Below are 18,332 nucleotides of genomic sequence, written 5' to 3' on the forward strand. Positions count from 1 at the left end.
ACTGATGTTTTTGATGTCATGCTCATTGGGGGGGTTTTCGGCGTTGCTGTGTGGGGTGGGGGATAGCGGGTTGAGGTTTATTTCGTGGAATGTCAATGGTCTGGGGGATCGTATTAAGCGGGGTGTGGTGTTGCGATGTCTACGATGTTTGTCTCCGGATATTGTTTTTCTACAGGAGACTCATTTGGTGGGCAATACATGTCGTGCAATGAATAGGTGGGGCTATCGCCTCGCCGCACATTCGGGGTTTACCACGGGTTCCAGGGGGGTGGGTATCCTTGTTCGGGCTTCCCTCCCCCTGGCTATTGATGATGTGATCCTTGATGATCGGGGGCGTTACGCCGTCCTCGTGGGACGCTATGAGGGTCGGACCCTTTCCTTGTTTGCCGTTTATGTGCCCCCCGGTCTACAGACCTCTACCTTTTCCGATTTGGGCCGGGTGTTGTTGAACCTCCCTGATAGTACTCTTTTCATAGCAGGGGACTTTAATTCTGTGTTCTCCAGTCTATGCGATCGTCACCCCCCTAGGGACACTCCTTCGGCCCAACAGTGGCTGGGTGGGTTTCTGGATACGTTTGGCTTGGTGGATTGCTGGAGGCTTATGCATCCTACTCAGCTTCAATACACTTTCCATTCTGGGGCCCATGGGAGTTTGTCTAGACTGGATTATTTCCTGATGCCTGCGGCGCAGTCGCCGGCGGTTCGCGAGATTAGACACCTCCCCCGGGGCATCTCTGATCATTCACCACTCTGGCTTTGTTTTGAGGTGGGGGTGGAGGCGGCGGGCCGGGTGGCTCCTATCAACCCATGGTACCTCACCTCCCCCGAGACCCGCGGTCTCTTGATTAAGTCTTTGGACAACTATTTTCTAGACAACGAGGGGTCCGTCTCCTCTGCGGTATCCCTGTGGGAGGCCTTTAAGACAGTGATTCGCGGGCAGGCCCTTTCCCTTATTGCTGAATCTAAAAAGGCGAGGAATCGGGAGGTGGTGGACCTTGAGAGGGAGATTGCTGAGATAGAGGCTGACCTGGAGTCGGATGTTACACCTGGTAAACTCCACGCCCTGGGTCTGAAACAATTTGCTTATAGGTCTTTGGTTACAGATGCGGCTAAACTGATGTTTCGGGAGCAACAGGGTCGTTTGTATGATGTGGGGGACAAAGCGGGTAAATTGCTGGCATGGTTGGATAAGAAGGAGAGGGCGAATCGTGTGGTGCCTGTGATTCAGACTTTGAATGGTGTGAGAGTGACCGACCCGGTTGGATTAGTTGAATGTTTTGCGGACTATTTTCGTGTGGTTTATTCCCCTGTGTCTGAACGGGATGTTGATGACTCTCGCCTTTTATTGCGTGATATAGCTCTGCCCAGTGTTTCCGATTTAGACCGAGTCTCTTTGGAGTCCCCTTTCACTACGGACGAGATAGCGACGGCCATTCGCTCACTCCGTTCGGGCAAAGCTTTGGGCCCGAATGGATTGCCAATTGAATTGTACAAGCTACGTCCTGATAAGGTGGCGCCCTATCTTCGCAGCATGTTTTTGGAATCCCGGGAGCGGGGTATTCTCCCATATGATCAGCGTCTGGCTACGATTGTTGTTATTCCCAAAGAAGGTAAACCTCGGGACCTTTGTTCGTCTTATAGGCCCATTTCCCTGTTGAATGTTGAACCCAAGGTTCTGGCTAAGCTTCTGGCTACCCGCCTCTTGACGGTCATTGGTGGCTTGGTTCATCCGGATCAATCCGGATTTATCCCGCATCGCAACACGGCTCTTAACCTACGTCGTCTCCACGGAGCTGTTGCGAGGGCGGGGCTTCTGACGGAGCCGGCCATTTTGGCTTCGCTGGACGCCTCGATGGCCTTTGATACGGTAGAGTGGCCCTATCTTTGGTTAGCTCTTGAGAAATTTTGTTTCGGACCTGAGTTTATTGGTTGGGTGAAATTGTTATACGCTGAACCCTTGGCACAGGTAGTGGTAAACGGTCGGGTTTCTGTCCCCTTCTGCCTTGGTAGAGGGACCCGTCAGGGGTGCCCCTTGTCTCCGTTGCTTTTCGCGCTTGCCCTGGAACCGTTAGCTGCGTGGCTTCGATGGGAACCTTCACTCAAAGGGATCCGTTGGTCACCGGATTTTGAAGACCGCGTCTCGCTTTACGCGGATGACATTCTTCTGTATCTTACTTCCCCGCGTAAATCTTTAAATGTCTTATTTGACGTTCTTACTTCGTTTGGTGCTAACTCAGGTCTGGTTACTAATTGGGCTAAGTCCTGTGTGTATGTTCTCTCGGGTGTTTTGCCCCCATTACCGGACAGATTTCCTATCCAGGTTGTCCAGTCTGGCTTCAAGTATTTGGGGATCTTTATTACGCTGGACTCTTCACTCCGGTTCGAGCGTAATCTCCTCCCCCCGCTTCTTAGACTTCGACTGGATGTGGCCCGCTGGCGTAAACTACCCCTGTCTCCCCTGGGCAGGGCTGCCCTTTTTAAAATGATGTCTTTGCCACGATTCCTATACGCACTTCAAAATTCTTTTGACGACGTTCCCGCTACCTATTTCCGAGAGATCGAGAGTCTTCAAAGGCAACTGATCTGGGACGGGCGTCCCCGTATCGCCCTTGCGAAACTTACTATCCCTTGGTACGACGGGGGCATGGCGCTCCCCGATATCAAGAGATATTATTGGGCTACCCAGCTGTCTGCCATTAACCACGCAATGTATTCCCCGGGTCGAGATCCGGCCTTTGAGATGGATAGATTCCAGCTGCCGGGAGGGGATTTTAATAGAGCGCTTTACTCCAGATCGGCTGGGCGCCATCTTACGGGCCGGTCCAGGATCGCAGTCAATGTGTGGCGCGCCGCGAATGTGAGCTTGGGATGGGAGAACCGACTGACAATGGCGACTCCGCTTTATGCTTCCGAACGTTTGGGATGTCTCTGGTCTACTAAGGGCTTTGACCGCTGGGATATGATTGGGATATGTAAAGTGGGTGATGTCTGTGTGAAGGGTAGAGTGAAGTCTTTCCAGGCCCTTAAGACCGAATATGACTTGAGTGATAGAGAGTTTTTTCGATATCTGCAGGTCCGGCACGCTCTGGCCTCAGTTCTGACTCCTGATGTGACCCTACCCGAGTCCTCCCCCCTTGAGGATCGCATACTGGATGGACACTTGCCCGATAGCACTATCTCCCTGATTTATAAGAAACTGATTAATAATCGCGCTGACTTACTGGTCCGACTTAGGGAGGTTTGGGTCGGTGACGGGTTGGACTTGGATGACGAGGATTGGCAGTCGGCACTCTCTTCTCCGAAAGAGGTCGCCATCCCCGCCCGTCTTCGTTTGGTTCAACTTAAGATCCTCCACCGGGTGTATGTAACTGGTCCGCGTCTGGTAGCAATGGGTTTTTCCCCGGATGGCTTATGCAAACGTGGTTGTGGGATGAGTGCTACATTTCTGCATATTCTTTGGGAATGCCCAGTGGTAGCAGCCTACTGGATTGATGTGCTTGCGGTGATGACTGTTGTGACTGGTATTACCCTGCGGCCTGAGGCCCGACGATGCCTGTTGAATGTGTGGGAACCTACCGACTATTCTGTAGCCCAGACCAGATGGGCGACCTTGGGATACATGGTCGCGAAGCGGGACATTGCGCAGCTCTGGGGCGCGTCCAGACCTCCCGACGTCTCGGTGTGGGAGGATAACATGGACTGGTCCATGTTCCGAGAGAAGACCGTCTATGTAGCTAGGGGCAGACCCAGGGCGTGGACGAAGATTTGGGGTCAGTGGAACGAATATCGTGGAGACATCTGTACCCCTCCCTTGGTTGACACTCCTGATGTTACCCTATCTCCCTAGGCTGGCATTCCCGAAATTTTTCATGCTGTTCTAGGATTTTCCTGTTCTCCCCGCTGTCCCCCCCCCCAGCCTTGCCGAGTCCCATTGATTGTGCTTTCGTCTTCCTGATTAGTGGCTTACCCCTCCGCCTTCTGGGCTGACCTTGATTAATGTGCATTCGCCTTGTTTAGAGTTCGTTGTTTTTTATGTCTAATACAGAAAATTGTAATGTCCTGTCCTATGTTTTGAGCAATACTTGGTATCTGATTTGTGCCTGGCCACGGAAGTGATCGTTTGCTTCTTATGTTGTGCGTTGCTATTAGCGGCCAGCCCGTGTGGTTGTAGGCCCATCTTTGTAATTTTTATTTGATTGCTCAATAAAAGTTTTTAACCAAAACAAAAAAAAAAACAAAAAAAACCCCAATATAAACAGTTTTCATTAAAAATATTATGGAATTAGTCAAGATCATTGTCCACAGCCCCAACTTCTTTGAACCATCTCCGTTATTCCAGAATGTTTAAGGTTTCTTTGCAAACGTTCACTGTTCTGAGAGTACCATTCTTCTATATTTATCTTATAAAATTCACTGTAGAGTGGTGACATAGTCTACACTTGTTTCTTCTTAGATCTGGTGCCTTGAAAAATTAGGGCGGCCACAATTTGTACGTAATAAATAACCCAGGGTAAGAGTAGGTCAGACATAACTGGACTCGAGGATAGGCTTTGAAGGGATTTATTTGTTATTATTATTTAAGGCTTCTCTCCTGTATATTCACTCTCTTTGATAAACACAAAGTATACTCTGGTGCAGGTTGAGGGGTATCTTCCTCCTTTGACAGGCTTTCTCTAATTGACACCATCCAGGTCGGGAGATGCAAACCATAGGACATAAGAAAAAGAAAGGATAAACTCTTCAGAGTTGTCTGTTAAATCACTTGTGCCACAGTCACTTTTTTAACCTGTGTTTTAGCAGTTCAGGCCGCTCAGTGTTCCTCATACAAGTGCCAGCGACTCAGTGGGACAGTGCTGGGGAGTAGGAGCTCTGGAATTTCGCTCGAGGAGACCTCTCACTTTACAGATGTTTTCCACCTGTGACCAACCCCTTAAGGCGTGCCCAAATTGTGGATTCAAAGACTTGCCTTATGTCAGGGCTCAATTGACGATCCGCGGCAGGCTGATCCACAGCGTTCATATCCACCGAGGTCTCTTGCTTCTGTGCGCTTTTTCTCCAGTCCACATCAGCTTCTTGTGCGATCCTCGCTGGCTCTCTCTTGCTGGTCGGCGTCCCCTCCTGGCCTCCCTGTCTTCGTGTTGATGTCTTCAGTGTTATGTTCCTCTCCCCTTACCGTTTGTTGTAGTATAATCTCGGCGGCCATATTGGAATTCTTGCGCCCCACACCAGGGCTTATGTCGCACCCAGTTTAGGAGAATTACTAATAACTTCTGATACAAAATTAAAATCTCATTATGAAGGGAATGGAATGTAAAGTAATATCATGTCAACTGTTAAAAATGAATGGTGTTAAAAAAGGAGCACCGAGCACAATACACATCCGGAGGTCTCCACCACTTAAATTCCAAGAAAGCCTTGCTTGAATAGTCAGGCTTTTAGAGATTTTTGAAGCAGTAGAAGAACTGGAATTACAATGATGCATACCAGGTAAAGTTACAAGAGTCACAACGTCCTGTCTATGAATCTTTCAGTTTGTAGGCATAGGCAAAAAGCAGAGGAAAGCCATGAAAACATCTTTGCAGATTTTACTTCCTTTTAATTCTAGTGTAGGTTTTATAATTTTTACAACACCTTAGCTTTTCTTGGGACTAGTATATTATTGTGTTGGATAAGCAGTTATTTTCCTCATTACCTACTAGTGTCAATACATCTTACATTTAATAAGTTGCAAGATCACTTTAAGAAAGATGGTTCTCTTATTTTTCAAAGAATTTGACATGCCATAATAGAGCTTCCAATTTTTCTAACCATTACCCCCCTATTTTGGAAAAGCAAATTTGTAGAGTTACTCAAGATTATCCAGTCGATTGCTTCTGGATTAAAATATCTTTTCCGCCTTTACCTTTTTTAGATCATTGATTTAAACTCTTTCCTCATTGTTTTCAGACGTTTTAATTCATTCCCTTTATTCTGTTCTTGGGTCATTTTAATAGACCTATGGAACCTCTGTTGATACTTCTGCCCTTTGATTAGTGAAGAATGATGCCTTTCTGTGTCCCTTTTAGCTGTCTGAATTGTCCTACAAACGTGTATTCCATAATCTTTATGACCTGTAAAACTGTGTTCAGATCCTTTACTCTAAAATTCCAGTTATTTTACTGGGTAGATACCTTATTGGGAGCCAATGTCCAATCCATGTTCCTGCTCTGCAGTGTGGTTGCTTGTGGGCTTTGTGCTTCCGTGTTCCCCCTGAACAGGGTTGAGATCTCGAGGAACTCAGAATGCATTGAATATGAACTCAACTGACCGCATCTGTTAGAATTTCCAAATGTATTCTGTTAAATGGCGTTTTTATGACAAAATAATACTGTATCTTTAGCAAATGGCATCGATTCAACATTTTATCTAAATGTTACTTTTATGTGCTTACCCTCCGTTTTTTTGTTTATCTTGATTTTAGGACAACATTAATTGATAAGGGATTGCAGTTATGGCTCCGTGGCATTAATTTGGTTGTGTAAAATACTATATTTCAACTGCACCTATGTTTTTTTATTTCTAAGTTCATTTCAATTTAGGAGGACTGTTCACAGAACAGATAATGCGCATTTATTTGAGCACTAGTGTAAAATCCATATGGTGAGTTCAGTCGCCTCAAGGTGCTTGCTTTCTGTCTAGTAGTGCAGCCAACATGTATGCATGTTATAAAAAATTGCAGACTAAGTAACAGTGTAAGTTGCATTAGATGTACAGTAATAAACAAGATGCTTGTGTAAATGTGGGGATGTTAAAAAGTTGCCTCTTTAAAGTTTTGTTTAGAAACGGAGAGTTTTTGACATAAACGGCTGGCATTATGTCTGAAGGCATTGTATGATGTATGATGATAGCGTGCAATGGACAGGAGACAAGGCGTATCTTTGAGATCTTGTTTCAGACAGTATTGCAGGATCACAAGTATACGAGGGTAGGTCTGGCCTTCTCTTTGCGCTTATATTCGTAGATAGGTGTTTTTCTGAAGAGGCAGTTGTGTAAGAGGCAACAGACTTTGAACTTGAATGTATGTTCAAAAGGCCGCAACACCTAGTAGCCTCATGTGCTGAGCAAGGTAACTGTGACTATCTAGCACAGTTGTAAGAGAAGACATAAGACGTTCATTTTAATTGACTGCTTAGTAGCAGCTGTGGCAGAAACGGAGCATTCATTTCTGGGGGCAAATCCCAGGAAAATGGCCTAGAATTATGTAATGTCAGCCAGAAATTGGTAACACTGAGCTCCCCCCTCCATAGGGGACCTATAAGGGATACCTCATGCACCTCTGATAAGACTGCATCACAGAATTACCAACACCACCAATATATGTAATGCAAGATTTGGGGATTACCAGACTACAATCACTTGTAAAATGGAGGCCTATGTCTGCACCCATAACCGATTGCGATTGTTCAGTGGCCTCTGATTGTCATTGTTCGCTGATACAATCTGTTTCCTTTCTAAAAGGATCTTGAGGAACAACTTGAAGAAGAAGAAGCTGCAAGGCAGAAATTACAACTGGAGAAGGTAACAGCAGAGGCTAAAATAAAGAAAATGGAGGATGATATACTGGTAATGGATGATCAGAACAACAAGCTGGTAAAGGTGAGAACGTCTGTTTTTTTCTTTTGGGGGCTCTTCCTAAGGGGATAAACAATTGTGTCAGAAAATGAACATTTTAAAGACAGCATGGAATTGTAGAAGCTGTATTACTAGTCCCCAAAACAAGTATTGTCAATAGGAATGTTAGAAACCTCTCAAATGACTAGAAACACAAAGCTAATAAAACCCCCCGGCAGCTGATATAATTGCTGAACAAACTTTAATACTAACTGTATTTACTTTCCATATAACTGTCAAATGTTGCGTTAAATTAGTATTAGTAATTAAATTCTCCAACATGATCCATTTGCACAAAACAGTGTGTAGGGTCAGTTGCTGCAATTGACCCTGTACACTTTTTTATGCAACTGAGTTGCACAAAGAAATTTTGGTGTTACAAAAACTGCAGTTTCCAAAATCACCGACTTATTGACCACAAAATCAGAAGTCGCAATGAACTACAGATACGCTTTGAGTCAAAAGTGCCTTTGACTACTCATTTGCAAAGAGTGGGAAGTAGTAAAGAGGAGTTCTCCATTTCTTTGCGATTTGGGAAGATATGTATCAATTGCTTGTGACCACAGTTATAGGTGCACATCTTTGAATTGATACTAATAACCAATTGGGGTGATAGCCAATGCCCCCCACACCCCACATCTCCCATGAGGCAGCTTCTACTTTGTGAATTTGGGTGAAGCAGTCGTTGTTCCACACGACAACTGAACTCTCCCCGATGTCATCCCCTACACGTATACAAACTTTCACATGTAAGGAATGTAAAAGGTGGGGTGAAGGTCTGCTGTCAATCACAGGCCTCCTTCCCTGCCTTTGCAGGAGTTTGCAGGTGTTCACAAATTAACGAGTGAGGAGGTTTTGTGATCTACTGTAAATGTGCGTTTTGCAGGGGGACTGATTAGTATCACAAAAAGAAGCCCAATTCGCAAACTTATTGATATGAAAAAACAATAACTGTTTTGCGACCTGTGCTTAGTAAATCTGCCTTAGCTACCTCTATGGTGCTGAAATAATCAGCTGTGTTATAATTACATGCCATTTAATAAACTGCAAAGTGCATTTTGAAATATGTAGTTTTCCACTTTGGGAGTGAAGTTGCAGTAATACTTTTACTCAAAAAGGAATATCTAACAGATGTAGAGAGGGAAAATCAACTAAAAAGATACATTTATGGAATAAAGCATACAGAGTCCAAATAAATGATATCCATGTGAACCAAGGTTGTTACGCCTAAAGCCTGAGGATGCTATTTGCTTCCAGCTCCACTCTTTCTAGCTCTATTCTTATAATCATCCGCTTTATATCAGGGGAGGTAGGTTATGTTAGTATACCATCCTCCCCAGCAAAAATGCGAATGGTTGGGATGCGGGGCGATAAGGTGGAAGCTGGGGGCTGTGATAAACACTTTCAGCCCACCTCAACTGACCCCACCTGCCAGACCTCAGCAGAGCGATACAAAAGGGGATAATGGACGGAGCGTTTGAGCAAATCAAACACTCACCCCCAGTCAACTGATCTGGGTTTAATCCATCACCATTCTTTAGCCCACTCAGCCACCCCATTTCAGACATGGCTATATGCAAATCAGTCTGACCCTGTGCCTTGTGGGAACAGTCCAGCCCGAACTGCCAAGCCATGTCTTCCATGGACCGGAAACAAGCATCCTGGGACCGGTTTCGGATTCATAATCCTCATCAGCCAGGCTATCTTGAATCCAGTGGCCCCCTTTTGTACCGCTTTTGGCCGCCATAAGTGTGGCAGGGTATGCTCAGACGTGAGTCCCTTGCACACTTTGCCACTGGATTCAAGCAAGCCGGGCTGAAGACGGCTGGAATGCCAGAAACCGGTCCTCGGAAGCTTGTTTCCGGTCCAGGGAAGACATGGCTTGGCAGTTCGGGCTGGACTGTTCCCATGAGGCACAGGGTCCGACTGATTTGCATATAGCCATGTCTGAAATGGGGTGGCAGAGTGGGCTAAAGAACGGTGATGGATTAAACCCAGATCTTTTGACTGGGTGTGAGGGTTTGATTGATTCAGATGCTCTGTCCATCACCACCCCCTTTGTACCGCTTTAGACCTCAGCAGAGGACGCAGATTACAGATTGAAACTCTATTCAGAGGTTCTCATTTGTGACTTACATTAGTAGTGACATCAGGTCACATATGGATTCTCCAAGCTTGTATCTGTGATCTATCGTACTGGGATATCGTGATCAGAATATCGTCTAACATAAACATTGTGTCCTAAATATCCTTTACAAACCTATAGCCCTATTGGAGTTAACAACAGACAAGCTATACTCACTGGGACAATGTTTTTGTAAACACCATTTAAGCTGCCATATTTATGTGAGAAGATATTTCCAGGGATATTCTGACATACATCTGTCAGTGATTCTCGAGGACCCTGGACGTGGATGGAAGAGAGATTCCATATTCCACTTACAACCACCAGAAAAGAGAGGTTGGTCCTTATTTACAAGACAATAAAAAATAGCACTGTTCTCATGTCCTCCCTCCAAAAATATTAGGAAGTAAGCCTATCCTCAGGGCACCGGAGGGGTAAGATTATCGTCATAAATTAGCACATCTTTTTCTCCTTAATTTAGTTTTTGGAATAATGCAGTGTTTTCCCCTCTAGTTTCCTTTTACATTTTCACTACGTCCAGAGGACTGGTGTCTAACACTGAATTTGCTTTGTTTCACAAAACATGCCTATGAGGCATGGAAGCAGAAAAAATGCTTTGCAAACATTCAGGTGGACCTTTAGCTTGCATCCATTGTGCACTAAATATTATCAGGGTTAGGATATCTAATCTAATTGTTTTTTCTTCTCGGACCGACAAGCTGAAAAATCTGACCAAATATTTTTAAATTATGAATCAGGAAAGGAAACTCCTTGAAGATCGAGTGAGTGATCTAACAACAAATCTTACAGAAGAGGAAGAAAAAGCAAAGAACCTCACAAAACTGAAAAATAAGCATGAATCCATGATATCAGAACTGGAAGGTACACATTCTCATATCTACTTTACATCAGTGCTTGTAGTAGGAGGTGAAATTGACAGATGAGATTTTAGTTAAGGGCTTTATGGGTGCTGAATGAGTAACTTTTACAGCCACGGAGTTCTTTTATCCCCCTGCCCACAACACTTCCTATCTATCATAAAGAAAAAGATCATAGTTTAGAATAGTTGTTTGAGGAGTCAATTTGAACAATGGTAGTACAAAATTACACTTCAAAATGTCTTGACTCAGAAAAAGACATTCCTGCACTCTAATGATAAAGTATAATCACTTTGTGTACCAAGAAAAATTCAATTAGTGATTATGAAGAAGTTCAGACATTTAGCGAGTGCAGGGTTGTGAAATTTTGCAATCTAGCTAGTGCAGAGAGTTGTTCACCATAAAGCTTGATCTCTAACTACTTGTTTTATTCCAAGATGTGGCCTTTGAGGAGATATGGCTGGTACTGAGAGGTGACAGGTATAGGGACATGATAACTGCAGATGAATGTAGAAACCTCTGAGCAGACACCTAGAGATACACTAGTATTCTGGAAATATCATGGTGAGAATTATTATGAATATAGCGATGGTGAGAATTTAGCACTCAAAGATTAGATGAACACGTAGATGCATGAATCAAAAATATTGGCAAGATGGGGAGGATAAAGAAGTATGCTTTTTGGAAATGTGTGGTGTGCAGTGATACAATGCAAAGATGGTGTTTGTGTTAATGTGTGCTGGTGAGTGTGGAGAAATATGCAGGTACTGTAAAGGAGGTATTGTGAAGGAGAGGCGTTGTGCCTGGGGGGATTTTCAAAGTCTAAAAATATCGCAGGAGTAGTGAGGTGGCAGCAAATGTTTGACGGTACAAGGTCAACAAGGTCAATGTTGTTATCAGCTTGGGACAAGATTGGCACACATCCAGGCTCATTGCACCCTTCCATTGTTTTAAAGTGTTATGTTTCTAGCCCAGAGATGTGCTGTGCTCACCTGTATTTTGTGAATTAGGGTACCCGAGAAGAAATGTAAGCAAACTGTAAATCTTCACATATCTTTTATTTAAATATCTAGCTTTACAAAGCAGATATGACCAATTTCCCCAGTGGATATCTGTTTCATTATAATCTTCTAGCTAACACACATTGCTTTGTTATGTTCCTGGTATTTATCATTTTCTAAAGAGAGGTTTTTCTTTCAGTTCGCTTAAAGAAAGAAGAAAAATCCCGGCAAGAACTTGAGAAAGTTAAGAGGAAGCTGGAAGGAGACTCCAGCGATCTCCATGAGCAAATTTCCGACCTGCAGGCCCAGATTGCTGAACTCAAGATACAACTTGCCAAAAAAGAGGAAGAGTTGCAGGCGGCTCTTACTAGGTATGGGTTTGTGTGGCCAAAGGGGATCATGGTCCTTTATCTTCTCTTTGGCTGTTATTTAACAACACCCTGCAGTTGCCTGGTAAATATCACCTTAGGGTTCTAGGCAGGCATGGTACAGAGTTTAAAAAAAAATGTATCTGACATTTTTGATCTGACTGTGTAGGGTTGTAGTGTGATCAGTAAAGCAGAAGATTTATTTTCCTTCCAAGATGTACATGGAAATGAGGACTTTAACAGATGGTACATTTGAAAAGAGGCATTGACATGGTCAACAGAACCCAATAAGGTGATGCAGATTAATAGCTTGGATCACAGCCAGCCAATAAAAGAAGCGTCTTTCCTTTGTTTGGCACTGCTATTATTATGATTAAACGTATTTTTGGGGACAGAAAGTGTAACGAAGACAACCCACAAAATCTCCTGTGTCCATTGTAGATGAGTGGCAGGGAATGATGGTGTAGAGACCCCAAGCCCATTGCTTTATTTGTAAAAAAAATAAATGACAGGGCCCACGTCAGGAGGCCACTACTACTTGCATCATCCATTGTCCCGGCCAGCGCTGCCAATGATGGTACCAAATCAACTACTAATCCTCACATTCCTACAAGTGTGACAATTAAGACTATTCCAGGTCCCGAAAGCTGTAAGAATGACTTAGGCATAATTTTTGTATGTGTTTTTAAATAATAAACAACTGGTATTGTGCTCTATTCTAATTATGACAAACAGTGCCACCATGTTGCAGCTGTCATAAGTGCCAGTGTCTACAAATAAGTGTGGTTGTCGAGCACCAGAAACCACTGGCTTAAATTAAGCACTGCCCAAGGCAGGGGTAATCTGGTAAGGCCCAACAATTCTGCTGTGTGAAAAACATTACAACACCCGCACATGCTTGACCTGTAAAAGGTGTTTGCTTATGTACTTTACGGCAAAAAGAAAACATAAACCTGAAATAGTGAAGACTTAAATGTTAATAGATGTCAAATTTGATAAAAAAAATACACCAGATGAAGATTTATCCATCGAAGTTCGTTGATAAAATTAATCTATAGTTACGTTCATATACATTCTTATACAATTATATTTTTAGTACTGCATTTTTTAATTGAAAGGAGAAATAAATACCTACAAAAAATTATGAACCTTACGCCATATGTGTTCATACCTTGAGCATCACATTTCTGGTTTTAAAACACATCAGTTCTGCAACAAGGTAATTTTTTTAAAGATATTTTAATTCATTGTTAGATATTATCAATATACAATCAGTCATATGAAATTTGACGTTATGATGCCAGTCAATCTTTGAGTTAATTCAAATATAAATTGCATCTTAACAATGTGAAAGTACATATTTCGTCTTGTATCTAAATTTACTCCCAAATTCACAGAAAATATACAATTCTTTATTTAACGTTGCAGGCTATATCCACTATACCTTCATATGTCTTTCACACTTGCCTTAAGAATGGCGTGGATCACTGATGCACTTGTCCATTCAATGTACTGGGATAAAATAAAATTGAGAAAGAATAAGCCACAAGGGTTTATGGAAGTAAAAGAAAATAAGGTCAACAAAAGGATGTAAGCCTTCATCTAAAAACAGAATAACTTTTGGAGTTAATCTCCTATTTAACATCTTTATTAAAGGACACATGTATAAGACCTGAATGTGCCAGATAAACTAAGTTCTCTAACGATGAGCTCCTCCTCAACGTTTCTTGTAGTGAGCAACACTGTAATGTGTGGGCTTGGAATTTTTATTTATAAGTAGGAGTGCTGCCTAACACTGATTTTGGGTATTTTTCATGGCAATCTTTAATTACAGTTATACCTGTAATAGTTACATTTTCCTGAGGAAGCATTTATTCCTTCAAAGCTTTTACTTTGGTAGTGTCTACAATAAGTTAACAGTTAATGCATTCAGGTGGTGGTGCTCTAACTAGCTAATGTGTTGCATTCTCATTCTGGTCTTCTTAAAAACAGATTTACTTTTATAGTGGTAGTTTGTGTAAGACTCAAAAGGGGGCAGAAGGTTATATAATGTATTTATGTAGGCTTACATACTTGTTTGGCTGAACTCTGCTGGGGAGCAAGAGAGCAGTGGACAGAGGGTGGGAGACCTGGGTTACGATCAGAGATCATTAACAATATATTTATGACAAGCAAGTTCCTACCGTGTGGGGTGGTAGGGCTCTGATATGATATGATATGATAAATGGGACTTGTAAAGCGCGCGTACACCTACGGTTTCTTGGCGCTGGGGTGGGAGGGCTGTACAGTACAGATCAGGTGAACTAGTTGTGGGCCAACAAGAAGAGCCAAGTTTTCAGAGATTTTCTAAAGTGGGCGTAGGAAGGGAGGAGGCGGAGTGCGGGGGGAAGGGAGTTCCAAAAGAGAGGGACCTTGGTGTAGAATCGCAGGCCTCCATGTTTTTTACGCCTGAAGGAGCAGGGGATGAGAAGATTGTGGTTGGAGGAGCGGAGAGCACGCTGGGGAGCGTATCGATGCAAGAGGGAAGAAATGAAAGAAGGTCCCTGGGAGGAAAGAGCTTTGTGAATCAGGCAGCCGAGTTTGAAGAGGCTGCGCTGGGCAACTGGGAGCCAATGAAGGTTCTTTAAAAGAGGCTTGGTGTGGGTGGATCTTGGCAGACCATAGACCAACCTGGCTGCCTGATTCTGGATGAGTTGGCAACGTTGTGATTGATATGCTGGTATGCCCACATATAGGGACTTCGCATAGTCAATGCGGGAAATAACGAGCCCCAGGGTGACCTGTACAAGAGCATCGTGAGAGAGAAGTCTGCTAATTTTGCGGATACGGCGCAGGTGGATACAACTGAGTTAATTTGCACCCTCATAGAGAGGTCCTTGCAAATGGTGATGCCAAGGCTCCTAACAGTGTCAACAGGGGAAGGAAAGGGGCCAAGTGAGAGTGGCCAGAAAGAAGAATTCCAAGTGTTGCCATGGGGACCAGTGAGACCTAGCTCAGTTTTATCGGGATTGAGTTTGAGCTGATTGAGGTTCATCCAGGATCTAATGAAGTTCATGACAGAGTGGACGTTTTGTATGGAGGATGGGGACGGGTCGATGCTAAAGATGAGCTGAACAGATTTTTGTTGAAGCTCCGAGATGAGGGGACGAATATAAAGAATAAAGAGAAGTGGTGAGAGTGAGGAGCCCTGCGGGACTCCACAGGCGAGATGCTTTCCCACTGAGGAGAAAGGTGGGAGGGAGACTGCCTGAGCACGATCCTGAAGAAAAGAGGTAATCCACTTCAGTGGTAGCCCCCGGATGCCGGCGTGCTCGACACGTTCGAGTAGGATGGTGTGATCTACAGTGTCGAACGCCGCCGACAGATCCAGGAGCACCAAAGCCTAGGAGATGTTCTGGTCTGCCCCCTTTCTTAACTCCTCATGGACGGCCAGGGCGATAGATTCAGTGGAGTGCTGAGGCCTAAAGCCAGCCTGATGAGGGTCAAGGAAGTGGGTAGATTCAATGAAGGTGCTCAGACAGTTGACTACATAGGCTTCCAGGACTTTGCCCAAATAGGGGAGGAGGGAAATTGGGCGGAAATTGGAAAGGGTGCCGGGATCTGCTCCAGGTTTTTTTAGGATGGGTGAGACCACAGCTGTTTTGAAAGGGAGGGGGACCACCCCTGAGGAAAGGGAGTTAATTAAAAGAGAGAGTGGGCGTGGGAATATTGCGGTAGATATCACGACTGATGTGGGGAGGACAACTATCCTGGGGGGAGCCCGACTTAATTTTCCCTAGAAGAGAAAAGAAGGTGTCTTCCGTAAGTGTGGGGAACGTGAGATAATGAACGGGATTGGGGGGGGGGGGCTGCAGTGGAATGTGATATGGTAACAGCAGTGGGGATACTAGTTTTGATTGTTATGATTTAAAGTAGCTATTGAGGGAGTCGCAGAGGAATTGCGATGGGGGATTTTGCAGTGACAGGTTTTACCAGCTCATCCAAGATGGAAAAAATGGTTTTCGATTTGCAGCTGGAGCTAAGTATCTTCGCAGAGAAGTGTGTGGGTTTAGCCGTCACGATGGCCACTTTGTACTCCTGTAGGGCTTTTAAGTACGGTGTTTTTTTGGGAGGGCAGTAGTGAAGCCTACACTTGCGCTCCAATTGGCGCAGAGCGAGCTTCCTGCCCCTAAGGTCTTTAGTAAACCAGAGTTGGGGCAAAATTGTCTCTCGCCTGGGTCATCCAGGAGGCGAGAGCTTCAGCCTGCGCGTGAGGTGAGCATTGAGGGTCCAAGAGGTCAGGAAAAGTGGGAAGTGTGGAAGTGAGGTTCGTACAGATGGAAGGAATGTCTACATGCTTCCGATTTCTGACCATGGTGGGAGCGGCTGTGTGTGTTACGGTGGCGATCGGAAGACTGATGGAAAGTGAGACAAAATAGTGGTCAGACCAGGCACAGGGGGATACTCGGAGGTCGAGAATGTCCAGATTTAGACTCCAGGCCTGGTCCAAAGTATGCCCTTTAATGTGGGTGGCCACTTTGATGTGTTCTGAAAAGTTTAGCCCAGTGAGTAAGTCCGTAAATTGTTTGGAGCAGGGGTTCCCGAGTGGGTTGTGTGGCCAGTAATTGAAATCACCTATGATGAGGAGCTTGGCATGGTTGACCACCAGCTCTCCAACCAGGTTGCTGAAGAATTGAACACAGTTTGAGGAGGGGTTAGGTGGCCGGTAGCAGAGAACACATGCCAGCGGGAAATATTTAGAGTGCAATGTGACTGCAAGGATGTCAGCCAAAGGAGTGAGGGGAATTGTTAGGGAGGTGAAGATGTGCGGGTGGGCAATGATGGCAGCAACTCCCCCCCCCAGTCTTCCCACCTGGCCGGTTAGCCTGGAGAATGTATTGAACTCTCAAGAGTTCAATAATAGTAAAGTAATCCAAGGTACACAGTTGAATGTAGTACCTTAACTATTCCTAACATTACAAACAAACTATCATGAACTGAATAAATTGGCAAAATTCGTACAGCAATTAACATTTTGCTAAGAACCAATTGTAACAACTTGTTCACTCAATCAAGGACACTGTGGCTGTCTATTTCAAAACTGCACCATTGTATGTTTTTGAAGGCTTGAAGATGAACTTGCTCAGAAAAACAATGCCCTAAAGAAAATACGTGAATTGGAAGGCCATATCTCTGATCTTCAAGAGGACCTGGAATCAGAAAGATCTGCAAGAAACAAGGCAGAGAAAATGAAGCGAGACCTGGGAGAGGAGCTGGAGGCCCTGAAAACAGAACTCGAAGACACATTAGACAGCACAGCAACTCAACAAGAACTCAGGTAAGTCTAGATGGTTCTGATACGGATATTGAGCTACAAAAATCTTTCCTCTGATTCCTTACATTGACACTGTTTCCTACCCCCTTTCTCCATATACTTTTTGGTGTTGCTATAGAGTGTTGAATATTATGCTTTGCTTCTTGGAGCTAAGATCTACAAATCTAATTATTCCCCAGAAGGTGTGCTCCAAATGATTTGAGATTTAATAAAACTAAGTATACTCTAGAGACATGAATATTTAGCTTCATTTCATGTAGAGGGAAAGTCATTCATTTGGATTTGGGAATCCTTTTGGAAGTTGCACAGGATGGAGAGTAGTGGATATTTGAAGCCATCAAGAAAGAAAATGGTCTCTGGGATTCCGTATCCAAACAACTCGAAGATCCCCAACACTGTGCATGAGGAGACAACAAGGAGGGGCAGGCACGTGAATGTTGGCTAGCATAAGTCTAGGAGGTCCAGGTCCATACCAGATTTTGAGGATATTAATTGTGTATAATCTTCCCATTTAGACTTATTGTATGCACATTTATGTTTCACAAATATTCTGAAAATCGGCATGGAGCCAGCCCTTATGGACCTACAATAGAAGCCCTGGCTCAAGTCCACAAGCAAAGAATTGTGTATAAGTAAACAAGAAATTGTGTTATTGCAGTACAACTCATTGCTGAGGCCTTACCTGGAGTATTTCCAGCCTTACAGTTCACATATTCAGAAGAATGAAAATAGGACATAAACCATCCATAGGGAGGTACCAATAAGGTGCAAAGTTTGCACCATCAATCCGAAGAAGAAATATACCATAAACTAGAGTGATGTCCTCTAAAGGACAGAAGGAGGGATGGAGGAGATATGATGGCATCAATTTCATATCTAATATGTGGAACAGCAGCAGAAAAGCTGAAATGACTTCACCTATACAGTTACTGTTAAAGATAAATGGTTTAACAGTAATTCTGTGCGCTTTGCAATGTAGCTTTCACCTAGATATTG

The 18,332-nt window shown here is 44.0% G+C and overlaps 1 protein-coding gene across 4 annotated transcripts in view; it reads left to right on the forward strand.

Moving 5' to 3' along the window:
* LOC144784434 (myosin-11) overlaps positions 1-18,332 on the forward strand; it is a 264,556-nt gene that overhangs the window by 212,174 nt on the left and 34,050 nt on the right. For all 4 annotated transcript variants that reach the window (XM_078663188.1, XM_078663186.1, XM_078663187.1 and 1 more), the window contains 4 exons: positions 7,498-7,635; positions 10,534-10,657; positions 11,854-12,025; positions 17,127-17,339. In XM_078663188.1, the coding sequence (XP_078519314.1) occupies positions 7,498-7,635; positions 10,534-10,657; positions 11,854-12,025; positions 17,127-17,339 (647 nt within the window). The remainder of the gene's footprint in view (positions 1-7,497; positions 7,636-10,533; positions 10,658-11,853; positions 12,026-17,126; positions 17,340-18,332) is intronic.

The sequence above is a fragment of the Lissotriton helveticus genome, chromosome 10 (genome assembly GCF_964261635.1).
Source record: "Lissotriton helveticus chromosome 10, aLisHel1.1, whole genome shotgun sequence".
Lineage (NCBI taxonomy): Eukaryota > Metazoa > Chordata > Amphibia > Caudata > Salamandridae > Lissotriton > Lissotriton helveticus.